An 11644-nucleotide genomic window follows, 5' to 3' on the forward strand; every position below is an offset into this window, starting at 1 on the left:
TTTTACATTGTTGAGTGAGGCTATTGTTCAATGCCTTTTCTATTTGTAAGCTAGCAATAAATATCCTTTCCAAATTGTCATCTGAAGGAATAGATTCACATATAATAATAAATTACTTTGTCAAATAATGACCATTGAACAGGAATTTCTGAACAAGGTTTTGTCAAGTTATATCGTAGTTATGAATGATAAAATTGGGAACTGGTAATACATGATTGCTCATTTGAATTCTTTGTAATTGATTTCAAAACTGATTACCCTATTTTAAACCTTCACTTGAATTTGAAACAGAAATAATAGTACAAGGTATACCTCGTTTCCTCTCCCAATTGTGTGTTTTTTTTTTTGTGAAAATAAAATCAATTGTTCAAACCGTTTTTTTTTGCTGGCATGTTATTCAGTAAATGAGTCATAGGCTACATAAAGGTATTCAAGTATTTGAAGAAGATATTAATGATTACATTTATCTACTCAACAATTTATTTATTACGGAAACATTTAATTTCAAGTAAAGCAATTACTTTTCTCCAAGAAGTTTAGCTTCATATTAAGCAGTAAAACCAGTTACATTTTTGGACGATCACTTTTTTGCCGTCCTTAATTCTACCAGATTAAACGGAACTTGACACAAATGTTTGACATCATCTGTTTAATGATTGACAACGAAAATTGTATGAATGAAATTTTGCTAATAACAATAAATGATTTATTATTATACAGCAAAAGAAGCTGTGAAATTCTCTGTAGGGGAGTTAAATTTAATACTTCACTTTGCATAGCTTTAAACCTGAATTTCATGAAGATTCGTTGTACTATACTAATTCTAAAATACATTCAAGAATAAAATATTCATGGAAAGTGAGTTGATAAAAATAAAACTGAATTTCATGAATATTCTCATTGTATGAATAAAAATAGAAATCTGTGTAGATTACCCTTTTTCAAAAAAAGACAATTCTCATTGTGCTATACTAATACAAAAAACATTTCATAATAAACTACTATTCATGGAATGAAAATTGATAAAAATAAATAAATAAATAGCTATATACATGGATTGAGCAAATTTGAGAGCTATAATTGAAGTATTTCAATGTTGAATCTTCGTTGAAATGTTCAATTTTCTTTCTTTGTCTCCAGTTTCAGTATGTCACCTAGGTCGATTAGACGTTGCTCTCTTATGACGGGAGTTGGGGGCCGGCGGATATCCATAATTGACGTATTTTATCTCGGGTCCAGTGCTGGGTCCAAAAACCATGTTTCGGATGGTCATAAAAACAGCAGCTGATAGGGCCATCTGGTTCATCATTAGAGCTTTCATTACGAGCATTTTCAGATTGGCTAGAATGATGGGCGCAAACCTGTGAGAAAATGAAGAGAACAGAATTATCAACCAGAACATTTAATTTATCTTTTCTAATTAGATTTTTCTTGTTAATCTGGGCTACTTGTATGTACAATTAGGTACAATTGGAAATAAATCATAGCACACTTAATATTTATCTCTTTTTTGATATAGGGCTACTTGTAATAAAAATAGAAAGAAAAATAAAAATCTCAGTACCATTTTTGAATATCACTTGAAAATGGCATCAATGTCCGAAACATGTTGTGATTAAATAATTCAAAAAGGGTACTGAGATTTTTAATTTTATTTCTATTATTCACACTTAATATTTCTATTCCAATCCAATTTTCCATGTAATGTTCATTTTTATTACCGTACATTTACATTGTGCAGTAATTACATTTTGTATATTTTATGGAAGTGAAACAATAAATTTTATTTGTTTTGATTTTTTTTTTCGAACTATTTAGAGTCATTTCCAAGTGTGATTCATTCTCAATTCAAAATGACTCTGAATAGTTCCAAACATGAATTCCGTGTCAAATGGTTTGGGAGCCCGATGCTGATTGAAGAGACGGTGCTCAACTATTTAAATGGGAAAAAACTGGAAATGCCTAGCTGTTTATGTAAAGGAAGCATTAAGATATAGGAATATTCTCGTAGAGGAATTCAATTATTAACTTAAAAGCTTCAATAATGATCCTTCTGTTTCTCTATTTTTTAGATGTGTTTTTTCATATTGTAGAGCAGTGATTATTAGAAACTTTTCATAAAGACCAATATGCTGTTACGATTGTTTGGAAGATGATCCGAGAAACTTAGTAGAGAATTTTATAATGTTGTGTCCGTTTAGATTGTTGAAACCAATAAGAATCAAATTATGATGATTATAGTTGTACCTGTTATTTTAGATGGAAATACAGATTAGCAGCGATAGTAGAATACCGTAAAAAAAAATCAAGAACGCTGGTTTATTTATGATTTAATTTGTCACTTTTGTTTGTTATCTGTTAAGGAAAATATTTACTAGTAGATTACTTCACTAAGATTAGAGTAGGAACCGAAAGGAGTTTAGCTATCAACTCTGGCTGACGGCTTCGGCTATGCCTATAGAATTTTTGAAATTTTATCAATATGTTTAGAATATAAATGAATGGAATGTTTTCTGTATACATCTGTTTATTTGATTTGTATCTTGTGTTGAGGAAAAATAAATTCTTTATCTATCTATCTAGTTCCAAACATGTTGAAATATTAAAAGGGTGCTATGATTTTCAATTTTCATTGCACATTAAATTTGTAATATATATATATATATATATATATATATATATTATATATATATATATATATAATATATATATATATATATATATATATATATATCTTAGCAGAGGTAGGGCATTTATTGGACACGGAAAATATTTTCAGAAATCAAAACTGTTCTCTGACGTTTTTAGCTTGATGATCCCCACATAAGTATTTTTTACATGCACATATGTGGGTAATAAGAGGAAATGATAATGATATGATCTAAAATCCATGAGCTTGGCGGGATTCGAACCCACCATTGATCATCAACCATTCTATCGAATAATTTGATTGTATGGTATGAGATGTTGTGGTATTTCTCCATAATTGAAAGAATAAAACTTTGATATTGTTGTGGCGAATCATCTAATTGCCACCTGTGATGCTTTCAAGTGGCATAGTTTGTTTTATCACTTGAAACATTTTTATTTCAATATCTTATCCAGAGTTCAATTTTGTAATTCCAACATTAAAAACATTTCATCATTCATCTAGTTTCATTTAATCAATTTCAACATAGGAAATCAACAAATTAAATTCCTATATTGTCAATACCATTAATATTTGTTCAAAATCAATTTAAATTATTACAGAACCTGGTTTCTTGGCAACACCTGTCACATAATCGAGCTCAAAATTTTAAGTGATTTTATTCTATATTTTGTGAATATTTGAAGTTTGGTTTTTGTTTTAACGGATAAACTTAAGTTTCATTATCAATCTATCTAAATTTATTGAAATTCTTTGTTTTATTCTGATTCATAGTTTCAGATTGAAGATTTGGTGTTGAAATTGAAGTGAACATAACCTACATAATATTTGGACGATTTGTGACAAAATCAGGAAATTGAAGAAGTTTTGGGCAATAGCCTGTTTTTTCTTTTCCGACTATTATATTGTTCGCTCTATCTAATGAATAAATAAATAAATAACATCTTCAGCTTGATCTTGGACAGATATAGTGGTCATCAATGTTTGTTTTCACCTGCTTGTTGATAATCACTTTTGAACAACCAAATTAATAGGTTGATGAAGGGCCTAATGTCCGAAAGCGCTCCACAAATGTGAGGTCCACGTTATAATGGCAGTATTTGATTAACATTGATGTTGTTATCCTTGTCTATCATTCGACAAAGCCGGTTGTACTATCCTTTTCTAGCTCCACAACGTTGACAATGTAGAAATATAATTAATTAAGGCATAGAATTGGCAATGCTATTCTCCTATCTTTATCCACTGCCATTATAATCACGTGGACCCCACTATAGAAGCTAATAGCTGTAATTTATAAATACCTGACTGCTATGTCGTAATTTAGTTGTTCAAAAGTAAATATAGTGGCTTTGACAAAATCAATGTATTATTATATTATAATTCTATCAAAGGTTAATTAGTGTGTCTTTTTATTGTTTCATTCTATCAAAGGTTAAAGTGTGTCTTCTTCCACAAGGCTGACAAGGTAATTCAGTTTCAAAATGATTTGGTAAACACAATATATATATTTAAAAATTCGACTGAGTCATTGTCAATATTGTAGAACCGTTCCATAATTGAACTAAAACACACATATGTTGTCAAATTCTACACAGTTCTATTCGGTTGACAGTCAACTTGAAAATGTGACCGGTGTGGTCACGAAACCATGGTCGTGTACCGAATAAAACTGAGTAGAATTTGACAACATATTTGTGTTTTTATTCAATTATGGAACGGTTCTACAATATTGACAATGACTCATTCGAATTTTTAAAAATTAAACTTATTTGACTTACAGTGAGTCTGTTTTTGATGATGAAAAGCAGTGGTTCGAGAGAAATAGACTCTGCTTGAATGAGGAGAAGACCCAGCAACTAGTGTGTGCTCATAAATCAGAGGTAAAACTCCTGGGATTTGTCATTGACTCCAAAGTGACATGGGCACGCCACATTGATGGACTTTGCACAGGTTATCTACTTGCTACCTTTTTATTCAAAACAGCATTAAAATTTTTGTTCCATATAAAAATCTTCCTTTGTATTTTTTAATCTTGATAAAGAATTGCACTTCCAAGGACCACGAGAATTCAATTCCCAGGCCTGAGTTTAATACTTACATAAATATTAGCCTGACTATATCGATAAATTCGGAATATTGTTCACAGAGATTTTGTTGACTTTTCCCGTGTAATGCTATTATAAGAATAACATCCCAACGCTTTTGATTTGTTTCAATGATCGGTTTCTAAAGTAGGCTATGATACGTTTCCTCTCAAACACTTGTGATTTAGATTTCAGAGAGAGGAACTAAATATAAACCGTTCATCTCAATGTTAATTAAATCTAATAAACCTTATTAGATACAGTAGTAACATAGAAACTATGAAATGGACAGAAATAAATATAGATAGTGACATAAAAAAAAAGCATTCTAGCTTTCACCTTTTTATTATTAACGTACATATTTCACCTATATAGGCTACTCTTCACCTATGCATGCACGTGAGCATAAATTTAATCTTCATTGAATGAGTGAATGAATGAATTTTATTTGCCAAAAACAAAAATACAAAAAAACTTTACAAAAATTAAGTTTTTTAACTTTAACGTACAAAAAAAACGTAAAAAAATTAACGTACATATTTCACCTATGCATGCATGTGAGCATAAATTTAATCTTCATTGAATGAATGAATGAATGAATGAATCTTATTCGCCAAAAACAAAAATACAAAAAAACTTTACAAAAATAAATATAAGTATAAGCTACTGCACTTTATTAATGTCATGAATAAGGACATCATTTCGTTATTATTTCTAATTGAATAAATTAACATTTCCTTAATTGTATGAATATATTTAAGTTGAGTGCAGTAGCTTATACTTATTTTTTGTAAAGCTTTTTTGAATTTTATTTTTGGCAAATAAAATTCATTCAATCATTCTTATATTGAATAAATATATAATTATAAATTAATTTATTCATATATAATTGAGTTAATTAATATTTCCTTAATTTTTATGTACAGTATATATCTAAGTTAAGTGCAGTAACTTATACTTATATTTATTACTTGTAAAGCTTTTTTGTATTTTGTTTCTGGCAAATAAAATTCATTCATTCATATGTTCTATCCATCAGAAGCACCCTGATCATATTCACTCAAAGGAGTTAATTATTCATTTTCAAATAATTATATGCACTTGTTGATGTCTTTTTTAGAAGTACATTATTTTTATTTATTCCAATATATACTTGTTTTTAGTATACGAAACTGTGTGCGGTTCTGTTGTATACTGCAATACACTGCAATTTTTTTTAGTTATACTTTTTTCTGTATACTGTTCACTGTGATTCAGTTTTCAGCATTTATTTAAATATAAAATTTACTATATATTGTACTTATATTCTGATAATTATATCGCAATACGGTACTGCATTCAATATAGTGTTTAATCAAATTCTGGTTTACTAATGCAATGTTCTAGTAAGTAAAATATTTTATTAAATAGAAATAATGTTATTCAATAAGTTATAGTATTTAATCCAGTTTTGTTAAATACAATATTCAATTAAATACCGGTACAGTACAAGCCTACATACTACATACAGTACCGGTAGTAAATAGGCTACCTAGTATCTCAAATAGAGTGGACGGATATTGTTTATTTATTTATTTATTCACAATTTAAATAACACGAATGTGCTAACATTGGTTGATAAAATAATAAGGTAGTCCTTGTGCTATTTTTCTTCCAAATTTATAGGTGACAAAGTCCAAGATAAGGTTAGAATTTCACGTGTACAAGTTTTATAAAATTTTCGTCCAAAATAAACATGAAAACTATAAATTTTGAATTTAGATGGCTTGAATTAATAAATTGATTAGAAAAATTCCACTCAATTACCACTTATAACGAATAATATTGAGTTTAGAATCAACACCATAAATATTATTTTATAATTGAGGAGTCGATAAATTAAAATGTTTGTTGAATATCCATTGAAGTTGTGGGAATACTTTAAATTGAAAAATAACAGTTTTATTTTTGTCACCACATGAATTGGATTCTACAAAAAATTTTACATATAGTAACACACTTTATTAATCAGTAATTTCTCTGATCTTCTGATCTGTAAGTGGAGGTAAGATTTTATGTTTCAGTGAATAACTCACCATGTATTGTAGCGAAACGTCTCATATTATAGCACAACACTTGTTAGGTCAACCTCTATCCATAGCCCCAATATCAACCAAATCTGGGAGATTTGCATTTTTCATGAAATCCATTAATAAAACATCAAGGAGTTTTGCAGAAAATGATGAAAAATTAAAATCGCTCAAACTCTCAGGAATGATAGTACTTTACTAGAGGAACAATAACATGTTATCACATTGGCAAAATTCACTCCTATTCTTGAATATAAGCATTTGAAGATTAGTGAATTCGTTGATCTGTGATTGGAGGAAAGTTTTTATGTTTGAGTGGATAACTCACCCTGTATTGTAGCGAAACGTCTCATATTATAGCAAGATACTTGTTAGGTCAACCTCTATCCATAGCCCCAATATCAACCAAATCTGGGAGATTTGCATTTTCATGAAATCCATTAATAAAACATCATTGGAGTTTTGCAGTAAATGATGAAAAATTAAAATCACACAAACTATCAGAAATGATAGTACTTGACTAGAGAAACAATAATTTGTCATCACATTTGCGAAATTTCTTGAACATTCAAGAATTATTTTTCACATTCTTGAGCTATGGACATTATGCTATTCAATTGAACACTGTATTCAATAAAATGTTGTATGTAATACAGTACCGTTTATGATATAATTATCAGAGTAGCTATATAGTAATTTTGTGTCAAATTGTATTGGTGACAAAAATCAGATTCTATTCTTCCAATCTCAGAGTTGATTTGTACCTATTTGAGAATTATTATCAACTGCATGTGGCACAGAAAAAGGGGACTTTCTTTCATCCATAAACTCTCAATTTCAAACTATAATGATTATTTGTAATTAATGGTTTAAAATTAATCATTTAACTATAATGGTTGTTAAAATTGTACGATACGTGAATAAAATAAAATTGAATTGAATTTAATTATTATCGGTAATAATTAATTGACAGAAATGGGTATTTCCTGATAAAATTTGTTGAATAGGAATTGATATTCCCCTAGTGGAATTTCTCCATAATTGAAAAAAACCAGTTTTATTTGTGTCACATCCTCATTATTTATTTATTGTCTGTATGAATTTATGAAGTTTATTCTCAATAAGCTTTTATACAAGAAAATGTAAAATGCATGCATATAATTTATTAATTTAACAGTCACAGTTTTGTTAAAAAATGGTCATGTATTTTTAGAAATATATTATGTATCAACATAGGCTACTAGGCTCATAGTCAGTTATGTTATAATTCTGTGTATATTTTGAGTTTTATTGCTGCTATAACATGTAGCCTATTGTGTTTTTGAGGAATAAACAGTTTGATTTGATTTGATATCAAAAACAAATGAAGAGTTTATACTACAATACAATGATATAGATATAGAAATAGAAAGAAAAATAAAAATCTTAGTACACTTTTTGAAATATTTCAAAATATTCAAGTGATAATAATGTGAAATATCTGTTCTATTTTTTGTTTTGAAGCATCTAAATTTGAAAATTTACTTTGTGAACATATTAGTGGTCTGAAAATTTGGCGAAGTGAATAGCTACAAGACTTAACCTATTTCGGACTATGTGTAACCATATCTAAATTGGGGACAGGATTAGCACAAGGTTACCTTATTTTTCCTCTCCCTATCATTTATATGATGTATACTTATTATATCAATCAATAAAGAATAAAGAATAAAGAATTTAATCACAACAAGTTTCGGACATTGATGCCATTTTCAAGTGATATGGAGTAAATAAATAAATACTGCTGGAAGATTCTTATTTTGATCATATGTTAGTGTATTCATATGATTTTATGAACTAAAACTATAAATTGTGGATTTAAATTCGCATAATTCTATCAAAAATGGGGTTATTGGTGTCTAATTGGATTAAGTTTATTATTTTATCTCTGTTTAATTTTGCCGTTTTATAAATTTGAAATTCTTCTTTAACATTCAGTTTACCACTTTTATTACCATACTTTAGTATTTTCATATTTTAATATAGATGTATATTACACATACGGTACTATACAATGTGTACTGTACATCTACTGTTTACAAATCTTATAAATTTGAATGTGTCAAAAATAAAACTGTTTTTTCAATAACGGGTATCCTTCTAATCGTTGTATGTAAATTGGCCTGAGCAATCATTAACTTTCAATTATTTTAAACTATAATGATTCAACTATTAGTACCTAATAATTTAAAATATGATTGATGATGTGTAATAATTGCCGAATAGATACTGTACTTACCCGAGAACTATCAATTGTGGCACAAGGAAATAAGGATTCAGCATGACGTTCATCATTTTGCGATCTTGGATTTGGCCATGAACTTGGCCCGCTTGTTGCTCTTCCATCGTCTAAGTGGTCACTGCGACTGCGCCTGCACACCTCACCTAATTTCTTCACTGAGAAAGCTCTCTTTCTCTCTGCACTGCGCATGCGCAACAACGCAACTCGACTGGACAACTTGTACTAAGCGCTCTGTGGTCACTGATCTAAAAAGTATCACTGGCCTCACTGGCTACCTTCCTACCTATCTGCCTAAACTGATAATGACTTCCATTCTATGAGAGTGGACTTCCAATATGTTACCAATATGAAAATGAAAATTCTTTATTAAGCGGAGACTTTCAAGTCCTTTCTACCACTCAACCTTGAGTATCATTTTAATTAGTTAAGTTCTTAAGGCAGAATAGTGTAATGAATTTAAAACTCATTCATTAAATCATGAAGTACAGGAAGTAAGTACAGGAATATTTGCACTAAGAAGGCTGGCACCCATTTGTAATTTATTAACTTTGAGATCCGTGATCTAAAAAGTATCACTGGCCTCACTGGCTACCTTCCTACCTATCTGCCTAAACTGATAATGACTTCCATTCTATGAGAGTGGACTTCCAATATGTTACCAATATGAAAATGAAAATTCTTTATTAAGCGGAGACTTTCAAGTCCTTTCTACCACTCAACCTTGAGTATCATTTTAATTAGTTAAGTTCTTAAGGCAGAATAGTGTAATGAATTTAAAACTCATTCATTAAATCATGAAGTACAGGAAGTAAGTACAGGAATATTTGCACTAAGAAGGCTGGCACCCATTTGTAATTTATTAACTTTGAGATCCGTGTATTATGCCATTGTCCACTCTCATACTTCATATGGCATTGAGATTTATGGTGGGACTAGTGCATTTAACTTGAATAGGATATTAAAACTCCAAAAAGAAGCAATAAGAAAAATGTTCAATTTAAATAGACAAGAGTCGTGCAGGACATTTTTTAAAAAGTGAGAATTAATGACGGTGTATGGACTTTATATTTATAAAACAATATTACACGTAAAAAATAGTGAAGACAAATTCCCCAGGCAATCCAGTGTGCATGACTATAATACAAGATATAGGAACAACTTTATTAATATTTATAAAACAATATTACACGTAAAAAATAGTGAAGACAAATTCCCCAGGCAATCCAGTGTGCATGACTATAATACAAGAAATAGGAGCAACTTTATTATCAAAGAACTTAGTAAAGAGAAGTACAAACAAAGCCCGACCTATATGGGCATCAAATTCATCACTTACCTTCCTACTAAGATTAATCATGAAAAAGATATTACAAGGTTTAAAAACAAACTGAAAAAGTATATCGTGGAATTAGAAGTATACAGTTATGAAGAATTTTATAGTGCCAACTCATTATGTATTTAGACTACCTATTGTTGATGTATTTTGTTTTTTACTTGTATTTATTTTATTATTTTGGAAATAATAAAGAAAGACGCATTCATGTACATTTTGATGTATGTTTTGAATAAAGAGATTGATTAATTGAATTTCTTTTAGAAGTTTCATGAACTAAATTCTACCTGCCTGACGCCTATAGCCCCACTATAGAACAACTAACTATTTTTCATGACCTTAAAATCTATCAAAGTTTTTGTCTGATCAGTGATCATGTGGTTGACATGTAGGAACATAAGTGATTGTTAACCAAACTTTGAGTAATCTGCCATCAGTGGATTTACTTTCTGAGAAGTTGTGAAGATGATATTGTGGTATAGTGAGGTCCACGTTAAAATGACAGTATTTGATTAGCATTGGTGTTTGCTATCCTTGTTTCAAATCAAATTTTATTCACCAATTAACAACAGTTTTACAAGAAAATAAATAAATAATTTGTTGTTAAATAATTGGCTTGGCTGGAAAAAGAAATCTAGTGCTCTAGCCACGAGTTCAAAACATTCCTTACCTATATATATATAATATATATATATATATATATAATATATATATATATATATATATATATATATATATATATATCATTCGACAAAGCAGATGGTGCTATCCTTTTCTAGCTCTGCAACGTTTCCAGATCGTCTTCAACAATGTAGAAATATAACCAAATAACAATATATTTAATCCCAATCATTTAAATTTACTATTAAATCGTTGAAAATGTAAATTCTTGGCGAATAGAATAAAATTGATTATTTATTTTAAACACAGTTATATCAGATTACTGGTATCAGCTATCCTCTACAGAAGTGGCAAGGCAGAGAATCGGCAATGCCAGAGGCGGGCCTACATGAAGGCGAACAAGGCGGCGCCTGGGGCCCCGCGCTTCTCTGGGGCCTGGGATTTTCTGGGGCCCCACACAGAAAAAAAATTGAGAAGGAATTTTAAAATTTAATATTTCAATTTAAAATATCCTATATAATCGGCAAAACTTCGATCCTATGTACAACTAATTTCCAGATTATGATTATTGTTTACTCAAACGCACTTGAAGTGGGTGGGCAT

The 11644-nt window shown here is 29.5% G+C and overlaps 1 protein-coding gene across 1 annotated transcript; it reads right to left on the reverse strand.

The window, feature by feature from the left end:
* Window positions 1-10: 10 nt before the first annotated feature.
* On the reverse strand, window positions 11-9294 carry LOC111053687. The gene is made up of 2 exons (XM_022340605.2): window positions 9085-9294; window positions 11-1361 (listed from the first exon to the last, which is right to left on the reverse strand). The coding sequence occupies exons 1-2, from the start codon at window positions 9189-9191 to the stop codon at window positions 1151-1153; spliced, it is 318 nt and encodes a 105-aa protein (XP_022196297.2). The 5' UTR covers window positions 9192-9294; the 3' UTR covers window positions 11-1150.
* Between the last annotated feature and the right edge of the window lie 2350 nt (window positions 9295-11644).

This window comes from Nilaparvata lugens, chromosome X (assembly GCF_014356525.2).
Source record: "Nilaparvata lugens isolate BPH chromosome X, ASM1435652v1, whole genome shotgun sequence".
NCBI lineage: Eukaryota > Metazoa > Arthropoda > Insecta > Hemiptera > Delphacidae > Nilaparvata > Nilaparvata lugens.

Coding starts and splice junctions, on each gene's coding strand:
- LOC111053687 (XM_022340605.2), bottom strand. CDS start 9,191: ATGGAAGAGCAACAAGCGGGCCAAGTTCATGGCCAAATCCAAGATCGC. Junction 1,362..9,084: donor CCACAATTGATAGTTCTCGG/GTAAGTACAGTA, acceptor ATTTTCTCACAG/GTTTGCGCCCATCATTCTAG.